At 41.9% G+C, this 16,215-nt stretch overlaps 1 protein-coding gene across 3 annotated transcripts in view; it reads right to left on the bottom strand.

Moving 5' to 3' along the window:
* ADGRF5 (adhesion G protein-coupled receptor F5) overlaps positions 1-16,215 on the bottom strand; it is a 38,811-nt gene that overhangs the window by 7,965 nt on the left and 14,631 nt on the right. For 2 of the 3 annotated variants that reach the window (XM_080587378.1, XM_080587379.1), the window contains exons 2-17: positions 15,846-15,980; positions 14,423-14,552; positions 12,578-12,647; positions 11,820-11,990; positions 10,393-10,560; positions 9,353-9,480; positions 8,824-8,882; positions 8,048-8,190; positions 7,332-7,544; positions 5,240-5,473; positions 4,336-4,500; positions 3,998-4,216; positions 3,485-3,703; positions 3,252-3,404; positions 1,504-1,694; positions 316-489 (exon numbers count right to left, since the gene is read on the bottom strand). In XM_080587378.1, coding sequence (XP_080443504.1) covers positions 316-489; positions 1,504-1,694; positions 3,252-3,404; positions 3,485-3,703; positions 3,998-4,216; positions 4,336-4,500; positions 5,240-5,473; positions 7,332-7,544; positions 8,048-8,190; positions 8,824-8,882; positions 9,353-9,480; positions 10,393-10,560; positions 11,820-11,990; positions 12,578-12,647; positions 14,423-14,527 — 2,412 coding nt within the window. In that variant the 5' untranslated portion in view covers positions 14,528-14,552; positions 15,846-15,980. The remainder of the gene's footprint in view (positions 1-315; positions 490-1,503; positions 1,695-3,251; positions 3,405-3,484; positions 3,704-3,997; positions 4,217-4,335; positions 4,501-5,239; positions 5,474-7,331; positions 7,545-8,047; positions 8,191-8,823; positions 8,883-9,352; positions 9,481-10,392; positions 10,561-11,819; positions 11,991-12,577; positions 12,648-14,422; positions 14,553-15,845; positions 15,981-16,215) is intronic. The other variant, XM_080587380.1, reaches the window with a different exon arrangement.

Below are 16,215 nucleotides of genomic sequence, written 5' to 3'. Positions count from 1 at the left end.
TCCGTCATTCCTTGGCCTTTCCTCTAACTTTGAATACTAGAGACATTTAAGGGTCCCTAGAACATTTCTAGTTGCTAAGCATGCAGCACTCTCTCTTTCATGCATGAGCTCCTAGTCTTCATCACTGTGACTCTTCATAAACTCATCTGTGTCTTTGCTGTCATTTCATCTTTGAGGTCGTTTCACCTCCTTCCCTCAATTCCCTCCTGTTCCTGAAACTAACTGTGAAAGTTCTTCAGGGAGAATATCACCTTCTTTGACAAAAGAGACTGAAGGGCTTGATAAGTATTGGTAAGCCTTAAAATAAAACCTTACCTTGATAATGGACTTGCTTGCATCTGCTGGGATAGCAGAGATATTATGCAGGATGTTAACAATTGCAGCTAGGTTTGCAGAAGAATTGACATTTTGTTGGAGTTCTGTCTCATTCAGGAGTTGCTGAAGAAAGATGGGTAGGTCTGTTTTTGCCACAGGACTGTTGACCAAGGACTGGAACAGAAGATAACAGTGCATCACACGTATGCAATTTACCTGGAGCTTGATCCTCCTTCATAATGGCTACATCTATACTAATAAAGTAAACAGAACCAGAGTCATTCTAGCCATACTGTTAAACTCTGTTAGGGTATCCTAACTGCCTAGTGAGCATGATCTCTTGTCTGTGCTAACTCCCAGACTGCTCCTGGAAATTTCTGGGAGAAAATAGTTGGCCTGGACTCAAGCCCCATGAGAGAATAATCTAGCAGGTTAAGAAAATACGTTATTATTGAGTCACTGTACCTCTGCTTGGGACCTTGCTCTAATTTACTAAAAAGAATGAAAAAAGTTCTTATCTAACCTCGCTGAGAGAAGGGTGACTCTGGATGGTCTGTAGAAGCAAAGAGTACTATGATAGGACACCTAGCCTGAAAACCAGGACCCAGCACCTATCTGAGAAGTGTGGTGGCTGAGGGGCTGTGGCCTAGCGGGAGGTGTCCCTGCCCATGTCTGGGGGTTGGAATTAGATGATCTTTAAGGTCGCTTCCAACCCAAACCATTCTGCAATTCTGTGATTCTATGATGTGCTAAACTGGGACTGGGCCGGGGATGGGGCAGCAGCCCACATTTGCCCGTACGGCCTCATTGTTAGTGTGCTCTGTGGCAATTTTTGGGTTTGTGCCCACCAGCGTCCACCGTGGCCGTGCCTGAACATGGGTCAGGGAACAGCCAAGGCCAGGGAGTGCTACCGCAGGATGCTGTGGATAAGACCACCTTGTCTGAGGATCTTGTTCATGTGTATAGCTGTTGGCCATGCAGTGCCACATGCCTGCTGGAACGGAGAAAGGGGCCTGGCCTGTGTAGATTTAGCCAATCATTCTTTATACCTTCTAAAATACAGTTTTAAATAAATACTTTTATTTTGAATACTTCCGGCATTTTAGATGCGGTTAAGTAATAACAAAAACTATCTGCTCTCTAGAGCTAACCCCTCTCCCCAGCCTCAGAAAAACTCATACACATTACCTCCGCTCTAATCAGCAGGCTGTTTATTTGTTCAGACACGCAGTTATTCTTTTCCAGCTTCCATGATTTTTTGTAGCACTTGTAAATTTCATTGCCTCGGATAAAAGTATTATTTAACAAAGGGCATGGCTTTATTAATGTGTCCTCTTCCTCTCCAAAAACATTGTTTTCTGAGCAGGAAGTTTTGCCTTCTGTATCAAGAAAAAGACACTGAGGAGCATGGAGATGAATAATTTACCTCTCATCAGACCTGTGACCTACTGAAGTTCAAAATTCTTTGCATTAGTTAGGATTTCAGCTTGCTCTCTTCATTAATTATGACCTTACATTGGGTATATGTCTTGGAAAGTTTTTTTTTTTTTTCCCCCAAAACTTCCAAGACTTTACTGCTCTCTGTAATAAGAATAGTACAGAAATATTAATTTATATCTTCAAATATTCTTCCAAGGCCTAAGCAGAATCTTTTTTGAGAGTTAGGAAACTTTTATTGGGACCTTGTACACCAGTTCCTCACTTATAGGTACCTTAGTGCTTGCTGATTCTGTGTGGGACTAGTGACAAGATGCTTCGGACTCAAAAGCTTTTACAACTCAAATAAAAGCAGGAGGCAAAACCTGGTGAAAAGAACACCAGATTTTAAATTCTCAAGCCAGGTTTTTGGATTCATGAAATGAAAAAGAAAATTAGATAAAGCCCCTTGTTTTTGAGTACTGAATCTAATCACCGGACCAATGCCTAAAGTTTTAGGATTTGTCCATTAGATTACATTGCGTGATAGGGTTGGAGTTGGGACTATATTGACCACTTTGTAAATTCTCTGCACATCTGTGACCATCTCTAGCCTGAGGGTGAGTTTATTCTGTTGACTCCATTCGTTCTGCTGTAGCACGAACTAGAAATTCATTAAAGCTTTGATAGTGTGGCCTTAGCACATTTTTGATGAACAATGTCTCTGCTAATTGGCTTTGACTGGGCACAGTAGCTGCCAATGAAAGCAAGTAGAGCGTCTACATATTTATTGCCTAACAGAGTGAAATCCAGCCAGATATGGTGATTCAACATTGGGCACCACTACTGTAGAAGAAACAAAATTTCTGTAGTATGGGGGTGTCTAACATTTCTTTCTTACCAATTAATGATAAGGAGCTGAAATAGCCAAACTCTGGCCAGAACACAACATCAAAATTGGATTTAGCCATGTTCAATTCTAATCATGCAGTACTTCTCGCAGAGCTGACTCGGAAGCTTGGTGTGCCCTGGTCTCTGCAATACCTCATGGAGGCTGTCATTCTTGTGCTAAAGCAGAAATGCTGTTCCCCCAAGCTGACCTCCTGAGTTAAATGACTTCTTCCTGAGGCAATGCGATCTTTTACCCTTGCTGAATCACTGGTGCTGGTTGGGAGCTGCATGACCGCACTGCAACACAGAAGATGAAGCTTGGTGGTGCAGGCTACATCAGAGGGAGGTAGGGACAGAAGATGGCTGAACTATAACTGGCTGGGAACACGCTGGGACCACTGTCAAATAAGTGAAGACAAAACAGTTTGGATTTTTTAGTTTTTAAAGTGCCAGCAAAATTTGTATTTTCCTTTACATTCCAAAATTTCCTGTCAAAAAGGAGAAAAAAAATCTTGGCTAACAAAAACTGTTCCTGTTAGGTGTCACCAGTGATAAAACTCATGGCATCTGGTTTAACAAAGATACCAGGATTTCCTTTTAGCAGCTTTAAACAGTGACTTTTTTCTTACCAGGTATCGGCTTCAGTTGTATGTTTTCACTCTTGACCTCCTGTTCCATGCTGTTAACAAACCTGAAATATACATTTAGATTTTCTTGTTTTCTGCATTCTGTTTCATTGTAATCGTACAGGTAGCACAAGAAATTTCCGTGTTCTTCTTTTTCTGCATGGAAATTTTAAGATAAGTTAACACAGATTTTAGGCCAATCAGCTAGCGATTCTGCAAGCTTATCTTATTCTTACTAGGTTGAAATTCTTCTTCTTGAACCACAAATGTAACATTATAATCTTCCATGGTGTTAGCGCTTATGCAGCATTTGAAGGGTTGTTTATTTTTGCACTCTATAGATGTTTTAATGGGGTCTAACCAGATGTTCTGCTTCAGAGGCAAGGGAATAACATTGACAGTCACATTGGCAGAAGTGTTCGAAGACTTCTTGGAGAAAGTGCAGATGTAGGTGCCTGAAAGCAGTGACACAAAAAACATTTCTCAGTCAACAGAAGTGCTCCTCAGCTTTTGCGTGATCCTGAGCCCTGTTAATGAACACATACAGCGCTGGCAGCATTGTCTTGCTGTCCTCCAGCAGCTTTAATTTTAACTCTTTTACATTTATATATATATATACACGTATATATATATATATTTAATTACCCATGGTCAGGCATCGTAGTGATTTGCTAGGCTAGAGATACTGTAAATGGTGTGGTGCAGAGATTTCGTTGCCTTTGTAGCCAATACAAACCATGTTCACTCACCATTCCAGTCCTGAGTGGCAAGATTCACTGAGAGCACAGATGTGGCTGCTGATTTGTTGGTTCTGATGCACGAAGCACATTCTACTGTTTGTATTTTATCTCCAGACTGGATTTCCCAAATAATGCTGTCATAATTTCTCACTTCACCTTCGCACGTTAGGTTGAATCCCTTTCCCTCAGAAACAGATGTGTTTACACTCGAAGATATTCTTACATAGTCTGAGACAACACAAGATAAATGTCATGTTACTGAGGGTCGCTTGTTACAATCATTTGTTTGCAAATGGCATGTGCAACACAGGCCACCGATGGTCTCTTACATGCTACCTGACTCTTACCTGTTTGTAAGTATGTCACTCTGATGTTTTGACTGGTCCTGGCACCATGTCCACTCAGGAACTCGCACGTATATGTCGTCACTGTACCCAACTTCTCAGCTAGGCATAGTGAATCAGAGTTGTTGAGCTCATATTCAATGCAGTTATTTTTGGCAGTGGAGACTCCTAGAGACAAATAAATGTTCTTTGAAGGGCTGTGGATGTCCAAGGACACCTAGGCTCTGAAAATCACAAGCAATCACACTAGCTAAGGAAAACCTTGTAGGTTTGTATGCAGCCTTTCACAGTGTGGAACTTTTACCTCATCAGTGCTGAAGTCCACTCACATCCTTTACTCTGGCAACACTCACCATGCTCTCCAAAGGCCTGAAGCCTTGCTCTCAGCACTGTGCTGGGCACCTACACCAAAAGTTATCTAACCAAGAGCCACAACATTGCTAGGAAACCTCAGGATAAACCAAAATTAAAGCAATTCTGGTTCAGCCTGGCCTCATTATCTGCGATATCTAGGAAATATGGTAAGTAAATCAGGAAGAAAGTTACTTTGGGAAAGCCTAACCACAGGGAATCAAGGGCAAAACAGCTCCTTACAGCAGGCAAGGATTTCACCACTGTCTTTGAAAGCACAGCTGACGGAGAATGCAGAAGTAAGCATTTTGGAAAAAGTCAGTGTGATGCTGGTCTAGGCAGCTGTTTCCAGCCAGGATGGCACAGTTCTGAGCATCGATGTCTGTGCACTGCATGGAGACACCCAGAATCCCACTGTTTGTTACCTGGCACCCACTTTGGAGCATACCTTGTATTCATGTTGGACTTGGCCTTTGGGGTACCTGCTGCCAGCAGGGGGAGTTCTCTGAAGAACAAAAAACCTAGCAGGTGAAAGACAATGTTTTGTTAATCTTACCTGTAGCAACGATTGTTCCATTTAACTTCCAGTCACTCCTAATTGATGATGAGTATTTGTATAAACAACAGAACAGCAAGGTACTTGTTGCTTGAATGTCAGTACTGTTGCAGCTAATTTTTGTGTCGTTTGAGTATGAAGTGACGCTTAGTGAAGATACTGCGATGTCTTGCGTGTCTTTGTATATCAGCTTGTAATGGTCACTGATGTTTGAGAAAACACACGTATAGGAACCTGTAAAGCAGGTAAAGCATAGACAATATTTTAGCATTGAGAACACATTTTGCTGTTGTTTCCACTACATTTGGAGTTATGAACTGAGAGCTACTTTGCGTCTAGTTTTCACGTGTCCCAGCTCTGCAGTGACTCTTCTCTTTGCTGATCAAAATGTGCCCTGAGGTCATCTACAGTCTCTCTATAGGAGGTTCTCTGCAGTCTCCTGGTGCCAAATGTATTCAGACTGGGCAGCTTCAGTATCGATGGGCACTTGAGAAGAGAACAGGGCTCTGGGACTGAGGTCCTTAAAATCTAGCTGAGCTGGTGTGTGGTGATCTGAGTATTGCCCAGAGTCCAGGTATCAGCAATACGTCATGGTAAGAACACAGATTGACTGCAAAATGTTCCTACACAGAATGGGCGAGATTTTGGTGCCCAAGGTGGACTCTACAGCATCTGGTAATCTGAGTGTGGGCACCTATGCTTCTCAGAAGGTATTGCCAAATAGAGCTGACTATTTATTGGCCACTTTGGACCAGACTGGATTAGAATGGAATAGTTCTTGTGGCAGGGGCCTACAAAGATCATCAAGTCCAGCTGCCTGACCACTTCAGGGCTGCCCAAGTTAAAGCCTATTACTGATGGTGTTGTCTAAATGCCTGTTGAGCACTGGCAGCCATGGGGCATCAACCAGCTGTTGACCACAAAGCCTGAACCACAAAGCCTGTTCCAGTCTTTGACCTCCCTCACAGTAAAGAAATTTTTCCTGATGCCCAGCCAGGGAGCAGAGGCCTGGCACCTCCCTCTCCATTCCTCTCCTCAGGAGGCTGCAGAGAGCACTGAGGTGGCCTCTCAGCCTCCTCTGCTCCAGACTGGACAAGCCACGTGTCCTCAGCCTTTCCTCACAGGACATGCCTTCCAGCCCTTTTACCAGCTCTATTGCCCTCCTCTGGATGCATTCAAGGACCTTAACATCCTTTTTATGTTGTGGAGCCCAGAACTGCATGCAGTAGTCAAGGTGAGGCTGCCCCAATGCTAAATATAATGGGAGAATCACCTCTTTCTTAGGCACTTGTCTCCTGGATGCATCCAGGCTTCCTTTTTAAGTGGGCAATCACGGCCCCAAATTTCCTCTGTATTTTAGGTACATGGGTACCCCTTCCCATTGGTATAGCCTACTGAGTAGGCCACTTTAATAGGAGTGGAGACGCCAAGGTTCAGGGCATCCTTAGCCCAAGGCCATTTGGAGCCCACAGCTCCTATCTCCCGTATGTGTGCCCAAAGATGTGGCCAAAGGCTACCCTTTCTGAAGTTGAAAGTAGAATTTATGACCCAAAAAGATGAACTGAGTGGGAGCTTGAGTCAAATCTCTGATAATACATGAAAATTTCCTCAGCAACTATCCCTAGCACAATGCCACCAACTTAAACCTTTTTTTTTTTTTGATTTTCAAAAAGCTCTAAATATGAACACATGAAAAACTGTAACTCCAAACTCTTATTAGTTAGTTTATGTTTGCAAAGAGGACGAGGACCTTCAAGGAAAAAATTCAACTACAACCTCAGTTACCACGCGCAAAGGAGGAGAAGGCTCCACATCTGTGTAACCACTCCTGTGATGTGACAGTGAAGCCTGACACTGGGAATATCCAGGCCTATACAGTCACCTCAGCCTTTTTACACCTTACTGGCAGTGCCAGTCAGTAGGTAGTTAGTTACGGAAAACCAAACCAAAACCCAAAACAGGAAAATTATGAGGGACGGTGTATTTTTCATGTTTACTCTAGGGAAATGCATTCACTGCATTTGTCTGTTTTTTTGTAGAATTAGCCACACTAGAGATCTGCATTTGCTGTTTTAATGATAGAAAATCATACCAGAATCCTCCATTGTAATGTTGGTAATCGTAAGAGTTGATCTTGATATTCCAGTTGTAAATTCTGCCTCCAGCAAACGCCGGGAGCTGTTTGAGATAGTCTGATTGAAGTGATACCAGCTCGCATTCCCAGACTCTGCATTTATCTCACACATCAGTGTTACTGTATCCCCTTCAAAAATGTCCACAGGACTTACAGTGAAGTTTGTCTGATCTGGGAAGACAAAGAGCAATGTTCCGCATTATTGTCACGTCAACATCTATATGGTGTCTTTCATCTTGTGGGAATCCTAGGCGCTTTGCAACTAATACACACTCAGCATCTGTTGCAGGGCACCATCTCTGATACTAGATATGACATTTTCCCACAACGTATTCTTCTACTGTCTTTGTCAGCCAAAGACTCCAGAAGGTTTTATGCAGACAGCCAGAAATGTTATCACCACTTCTGCTTTTTGTGTAGAAAAACTGGGAGGAGAAGCAAACAGGTTAAAGTAGCCCTCTGAGTAGTCCTTCTACTGTGTGCAAGGCCATCTCATGGAAGTCCAAAGCTTTGGTGGCACAGGAGGAAAAGAAACAGACAGAGAAGTATGTAGTTTTTGAAGGTCCAGTATTGAAAAATCAGCAATATAAGGTGGTTACATGGTTCAGGCTAGCAATACCAAAAAAAAAAAAAAAAAAAGTTGAAAGGAAATACTGAGAGAGCTTTAAACTTACTAGTTATTTCTGTTGTGAAGGAGCTGGGTATTAGATAGTACAATGGATCTAGAAATTTTGGTATAAGTTTGTTGGAATTGTCTATCTCACTGAAGGTCGCTGCTCTTGCTTTTACTTCGTAGTTCACAGAGACACTTCCAGGCCTGAACAAATAGCAGAATGAGAGAAGCAGCATAAATTATCAGCCTTGCATACTAGTGTATTTCCATGTTGTGGGACCCATCTTGCATGGCTTGGAAGGTGTGAAACCCATGAAAGCTCCTATTGTGACTCGGGATTTGCTCTGGCATACAGGAAGGTTGACAGCTTTTCCCAAAGCAAAAACACATTTATGTGACATCTCCTTGGTCTGCTGTCCTAATTTAAACTGGAAAACCTAAAAGGCATTTAAATTTGTGTGGACCTAAGTAATATCTCTTTTATCCAGATCCAATCCAGAATCAACTTAGTAATTCATTTTCCTGATTGTTTGGGAGATGCTGATAGGTTCATTTGAACACTTTCTCCTTTTGGGTGGAATTCAAAAAGGATTTGACCCAGCTTGAGAATTACTATGCTTCTTGGACTTTTGCACAATATTGAATTTTATCCACAGTCCTGTTTTCATGCTAATAGTTGGGCTTTCCTGTGCAGGTATTACACTACCATTTAATATGTGCATACTGCGCATGGGTTCTAATCGAAGTGAATGTAGCTTTTGCTGACCTGTATCTCCTCATGGAGATCAGAGAGAAAGATTTTTATCTTCCAGAAAAAAAATTAAATTGCTTACTTACCTGAAACCAGTTACTGTTACTGATAGAAAGCCTGATAAGCATGCGTAGCTCTGAAGAAACTGTAAAGAAAAACATATGTCATGAGCCCTCAGTATATCACTCTAGCATGCTTAAAATAGGGAGCTCTTCTTTCAACATTGATATGAGGAATAGCATACAGAATATCTGACAGGATGGGCCTGGTACTCTTCCTACTGTCACTGGGATAAATTTGTGTTGATGGTTTCATTCTGTATGCACTTGTGTGGATTTAACCAGGGACCAACAATGTGATTTTTTTTTTCATGCTTTTGATGCAAATGGTTTCTAAATACTTCTCTGTCCTCCTGCATATTAAAATGAGAGGAAATTTTGTCATTGCTTTTCAGTGGAGGTGAGCTTTGGCCCCTGTTGTAGCTACCGGTCCCGCTTACTTCACAGCTCTGCACTGAGGCAGTGATAGTTACAAATGAGATGCTAAGACTTTGGGTAAATACTGTATTTCTTAGAGGACTTTGTACCCTCATGGATGGAAAACTAAAGTCATTACCGCTTTTTCAAAGTCATCTTTGTATTTTTTGTATAATTCTGAAGAAGAATTCCTGAGATCTTCAGAAAAGACTTGGTCAAGTGTGACTGACATATGAATATCAACAGGCTCTCCTGTACGATGTGGGTCTGTAAGGAAAAGCGTAAAAGTAAATGTAGAAAATAATCAAAAGCAACAATTACAAAGTATTTTCTTAGCTTTGTCTTTTAACTGAACCCTAAGCCTAAATCTTACTACTTGCCAAGACTTGTCTGTATGATAGGAAATTAAAGATTATCTTAACTTTCTGTATCTAATTTAGATGTTTGGAATCTGCTGAATATCTAGAGTCCCTCTCCAATTAATGCAAAGCTGTAGACTCACTTAGTCTGTAGCCTGTCACCAGAAGGTGATATATTCAAAAGGTGATAGTTTTCCTACAGTGATTGAATCACTACATTGCTCCAGTTATAGAGGGAGTTTAGATGAATGACTTTGACTAGATACTTAACTTATACATAGCAAAGATTACACTTTGATGAGTCTCCTCCTGTGCTTCACTTAAATTAATGGAAAAAATCCTTGATGACTGTGGGAGGGTGATATTCTGAGTGAAGATCCATGAACAGGAAGAAGTGAAAATAAAATGCTTAGAAAGCTACTGCAACTTTCTAAGCTGGGTCTGCTTAAGGACATGCCCATACCATGCAGTGGAGGAAGATATATGACACACCTTGGTCACATTTGTGAATTCTTCTGTTGAAAATCTGAGGAGGTGAAACTGTCTTTGCTCAGTGGAAACTGAAGTTCCCCAAGAGGCATGGGAAGGATTGCAGGAGCTGGGGCTCCAGCATGGCACTAAGCATCTGCAAGTACTTGCATCAGGATGGACCCACATCGCAGAGAGAAGTGAGATCCAGAGCATCTCTACAGACTTTCCACATGCATAGGCAGTGCGTTAGCCAGATGAGGTGCTGATTTATCACACCTTTAACACTATACCAGCTTCTAAGCACCACATGGGTTGTACAATGCTGAGGTTCAGCGCTATTTCTCCTTACCTCCAATGTAAGGCTCAGGCTCACAGTGAATCCTGTAGAAGGGCATATCCTTGATATAGCCACAGGACTGTTTGGATGGTAGGGTGACAGGTGGGCAGGCTTTCGAGTCATTGTACACTCCATCTTCACAATAACAACAGCTCACGTTCTCACCACTGGGCGGACAAACTAGTGTCAGACAGAGAAATACTGTAAGAGTGGTAAATGTATCGACATGTAATGGCATAAGGCATTGCATGATATGTATTTACCATGCTGTATCTTTATGTTAGTGGTCTCAAATAAATATTGCCTCTCTTGTGAGTTCAATTGAATGACGTAAGGATGATGATCTGAGGCCTTGCAAATCTTACTATAACAATCTTAGCTGACTAACCAGAAATGGGAACCAGACTGGTACAACAACGAGTCTGATAAATTATTTTTAAGTAATTGAATAGAAGTGCGAGACCTGATCCAAAAAATTGAGCTGGCATATTGTCCAAGGTCCTATGATAGTCTTAAGACTGGATATTTCTATATTACCTGGACTTAAAGCAAATGTATAGACATTTAAATCTAATTTAAATCATTTAAAGCATCCTTCAAATCTGTGTAATAGTCATTCATAGGCCTGGTGGCTAGTGAGATGCTGTGTCATTCTGACTGTATCCTGACAGATGCTGCATAAGAGAGGGTGACATTATTGCCAAAGCAGAGCAAGTTATTAACAAAGCGATTTTCACACATTGCATGCAACCCTAGAGGCCTTTGAAAGGTCAGTTTCTCTGTTGCTTTGAGAACGCTTCCTTTCACTGCTTCTTGTGCCAGTGAAAAGAAGGTACAAAACCTCCTCCTTTGATGTTGTAAATGCTTGGTGTGTTCATATATCCTCTGCTGTATTAGTCACTTGGACGTGACGCTTCACAGCCACAAACCAGGTAATAAAACCTGTCTGATATTTTTGCCCTGTAAGAATACATTTAGTGAGTTATATCTGTAAAAGACTGAGGCTCACACAGCCTGCCTCTAGCAGGGTCAGAGGAGCCTCTTACAGTGATTTACACTCCGAATGCCAGTCAGAGGGAAGTAAACAGTCTGATAACCTTTGTCGCAGCTTCCTGAAACTTAAAAGTAACTCAGACTGCTTGTTATACAAACTGGAGCAGAATTCTTTGGCTCAGGCTTCCTTTGGCTCTGTCCCTTCCTTAGCAAAAGAAAAGCATTCAGGGCTACTCCTAATGCCAACATTATGTAAAGAGGAGTGGTGGGATGCAGATAGCAAAACATAGTGTCGTGTGCTAGAGTTTCGGGCTCGCTGGGTGTTTCAGTGGGCAACAGAGACAGTTTTGCTGGTTTCTAAGTGTGATAGATATTAAAACTGGGAGAGACCACATGCTGGCAAACAAGCATGTCAGCCAGAATAGAAAAATAAACAACCAACCCACCTGTGGTAATGTTGATGCTTGAAATGCTCATTTCTAGATCTGAAATATTTGTTGAAATTTGAAGATTGTGGCATTTGTAATACTGTGTGACTAGCGAGAAGAAATCTGGATTCGTAAGAATTATTTCAATGTCAACGGTATACTCCAGAGGCGGATGGTAGAAAAGCAGCACTGAAAGAGAAATAGCATGAGACTGCAAAGCTGTGCGTGAGGGCAAATCATAAATCAGTGGCTTCTAGTTTGGCATTTAGACTCTTTGTTGCAATAGTAGCATAGTGTGGCATTCTGTTTGGGGAAACTTCCTACTCAGCATATATCCTGCATGAGTTTTATCTCCTGCTTGTCTGACAAAAGTCAGATTTCTTTGGTCTCACAGCAATAGGAAGCCAATATAAATGGTATAATATATACAGAGAAAAGCTGTCTCATCCCTCCTCTCCCTTGAGTCAGCAGGCAGATAGGTTGTCAACAATGAACTGAAGCCACACAGGATTATCTTGTGACCTGTCCTGCTAAGAGGCTTTGTTTTTTTTCCTTTTTTTTTTTTCTACACCTTGAATTTCATCTTGCATAGAACCTGGGCTCATTTATTTCAAGCTATGACCAGACAGAATTTTCCACTTCTTTTGTCTGTGTCTTTACTACCTCCCCTTACTGACTGCATACAGTTCAGCACCTCGAGAAGTGCTGTCCCCAGTAGTGATTTCACCCTCGGCTTACCAGAAACATGCTCCATTACCACACCTATATGCACATACCATTTGGCTTCTGCCTTTGCAGCTCTGAGTGGACGTTTTCCCCGCTTTCCCCTCCCAGCTCACTGTCAATCTGTGGAAAAAACAGAGTGAAGCTCTGTGGAAAAAAAAAAAAAAAGTATATATATATATATATATACACATATATATATATAAAGCTGAAGTGAAGCTTTAGCATTTAGAAATGTCCCTGCTCCAGCTCAGATGTCAGGTCAAAAAGTCATGGGTAACACACACTTGAACAGGGAGGTGGTGACACAATTTCAGTATGACTGGGTTCATGCAGGGTGCGGCCAAGTGAGATGCAGACCTACTTATTTTTTTAATCTTGCCTTAAAAATACATTGGCACTGCTGTTATCAAGAAAAGCTAAAGAACAAGCCAAGATGTACGCAGGAAATTTGCAGCTTTCTCAGTTTCTTAAGCCCTACTGAAATCTTTATTTACAGAAAGGGTGAATAGCTTGGCAGCTCTTGAGTCATCCTTTCACATCAAGGAACCATCTGGTGTGTGATTAGAGCTGGGCTTTGTATCGCGGTTGTGCTGGCAGTGAATATCCCAAGGTGTGCTGGCAGTTTTGTGATGCCAGAGGCATTGCCTTTCACCACAATCAGACCTTACAGAAAGCCCACTGCAATCTGTGTCTTCCTCCTTATTTGGGCTCAGTGGTTTCGCTTTTTAATTACTCTCCCAAACAACTGCAGGGCTGTTAGGCACCCTGCTGTTAGATACTTCACATATTTCACACCAGTAAATAATGACTCATTTGCAGGGTGTAGCATGGCTCAATGATGCTAAAAAATAATGTGTTGCTCTTTATTTATGTTGCTCATAAAAATGCCCAAGTGCTCTGAGCTGGAAACAGTTAGAAGAAACAGAGCAAACAAGATACTTGGTCACTATTAATCCGCCGTAGGGCAGACAGGGCTTCTGCAGCAAGCTTTGTCTTGTTTTGCCAAGGGAGGGGATGGTAGCAATATAAAGAGCTTCCACCTTCATCTTCACCTCTCTTTGCCTTTTCTCAACTTGCTCAAAAAAGCAGGTTGAATTCTGGTCAGTCCATCAGAGCTAATGTCCCTATGATGTTAGAGGCTGAACACTAAAGTTAGAATCTGTTTTAGCTTGATAGGATTTAGAATGTAGAAGACAAAGCATTTTCTGGTGTAATAACAATTATCATTGATCAAGAGTTGATGATTTTTAGACTAGTTTTCTTCAACAGACTGTATTAACTCCCATTTGGTCAATCCTTTTTTTTTCTGTTCCTCTTTTGCCCTCTATATTAGGGACTCTTTGTGCAGAATCTGTTACCGCACATGTACACAGGACAAAGCACAAAACATATTTCCATATTTCAGGTAATTGATGGGGCAAAAGAGGTATGTGGGGAAGATTATGGAAAATCTGGGAAACTGAAGTGAAGCCTGAGAAGTGCAACATCTAAATACAAGTCTTGCCACTTACCTGTAAGAACCTCTGTGCCTGAACTAGTTGTGTCAATATGATGCTTCCAGGCTGCCTAGAACCCTATCCAGGAGCAGCGCCCACATTGCTGGTACCTAGGCTTAGCCCAGGGGGCAGAAATATAAATCCCTTGTACACCAACACAAGAGAGAGACCAGAAATGTTGCTCAGCTCTTCCTGGGGCAGCTTTAAGACTGGAAAGCAAGAAGAGCCCAGTTCCTGGATTTTCCATCCATTTTACACACTGGAGAGGTTCCCTGGGTTCAGTTTCCCCACCTGACCTTGTAATGACTTCCTTTAAGGTTTTGTGGGTGTGAAGGAGAACGATGGCAGCTACAAGCAGAAACCAAATGAAAACCGATGGGTCTGGGGTAGGATACTCACTGCATATTGGGTGATTGGGTCAAAGTTTGAGGCCTGTGGTGTATGGCAACATGCTGGGACCAGTAGAAACAGGCAGTGGAGAGCTGCAGTAAGCAGGGATGGCATTTTGTCATCAACTTTGCTGTACAGCCTGGGAGGAAAACAAAGCAAAAGAATCAGGAGATTTTCAGCTGACTCACACAGGAGGAAGTACCAGCATGCTCTACAAAATATGGTATTTTGGGGCTTTTTCAGCACACTGCCTGCTTACTCCATCTAAGACAGAGCACAGAATAAGATCTGTAATCGTTTTGCTGCCGCTGTCACTAGACTATTGCTCTCATATATCTTTTTGTTTGTTTGTTTGTTTCTTGTCACCTATATTTACTCAAAATGCAGAGAGAAAGAAATGGCTTGGAAAAAGCAGAGTCTTAACCAAATTCCTCACAGGGATAAGTGAAGTGTTAGAAATTCATCTGCCCCGAGACAACCTGACTTTGGCTCTTCAAATATTTCTCTCAGCGGTACCTGGCAAACTCGCAGCCAGAACATGAAGGAATATCCAGTAAGGTTGCTGCTGTATGTGAGGGTCTGCCTGTTGCAGGGGAAAAATGCTCCTGAAAAAAATCCGTGTAACTTGAGTTTTTAGTATACATTTCCATGAATTACACTGATGTTAGCAAGTAAATAACATGGAGCACAAGCATACTGTCACACCAGAACATAATGTGGTGCTTGAAATCAGAACCCACCAAAACAACCTTTTCCAGATCATTGATACCTAAGACAATTTACTCATACAGTATATTGGATGATGAAACTTAAAGGGAGAGGCAAAACATGCACAAACCCTTATAGCAGGCACCAACACATTTCATGTAACTAGAGGCAATAGGGAAAGGGAGCTGAAGAATATTTTTAAAATTGTGTTTTGCTATGAATATGCCCTTTCCGACTCTCCCTGACAAAGCATTTCCCATAGCTCCAGAATTAACAGCCAGTGGGGAGCTGTGGGAAGAGGCAGAACCCAAGCAGACTGAAAATCATTGTAAGAAAGGAAAGCACCGAGGAAAGTCTCTTAAGAGTACTGAATGGCAATGTGAGTGGGTAACATTAACTTGATTAATAACACTACCTTGATTAATATCATGAGCTTTTGTAAAATTATGTGGTTTTTGATGTTGTTTTGTTTTGGTTTTGTATTGAAAAGGCTGTTCATACAAACCAGCTAGGGTCTCAGGATTTAAAAGATGGTGAAGCCAGGTGAAAGCAGAAAAATCAACACCTCCCAAACTGATTATAAACATTGGCAGTGGCTGCCTACTGTTGCCACATCACATATCAGAGCTGGTGCTCCCAAGCAGAAGGGTGCTTCACTGTGATTTTCCTTCTCAGAAGACCCCATGACATACAATTATAATATGAGCATGATCCACAGTCTCACCTTGTGAATGAATAGAGGACAGCAATGATCCCAGCAATATACTTGACGTCACTGACCTGGGTTTCCTGCAGGCATTTGATGGAGTTTCTCACTTAAGAAGGTTCTTACAGAGATTCATCTGCAGTGAGACTTCCCCTGGTTAGAAGAGAGGAGACAAAAATTAGGAAGAAAGGATTTGCTTTCCCAATAGAGAGAACATCAGAGCTCCACAGGCAGGTGTGTGTAAGCCTGTGTCTTACCCTCTGTTTTCAATTGACATGGAGAAGGCAGCAATTAGTGATACAACACTGTGGACAGCTTTAAGCGATGAGACAAACATAAGCAAAGTCTGCCCATGAAGATCTGCATGGGGACCTCAGGGTACAGAGTG

Source organism: Anser brachyrhynchus (assembly GCF_964034855.1).
Source record: "Anser brachyrhynchus genome assembly, chromosome: 3".
Taxonomy (NCBI): Eukaryota; Metazoa; Chordata; class Aves; order Anseriformes; family Anatidae; genus Anser; species Anser brachyrhynchus.
Note: the sequence above shows the minus strand (reverse complement) of the source record. Positions and strands in the feature narration are given on the sequence as shown.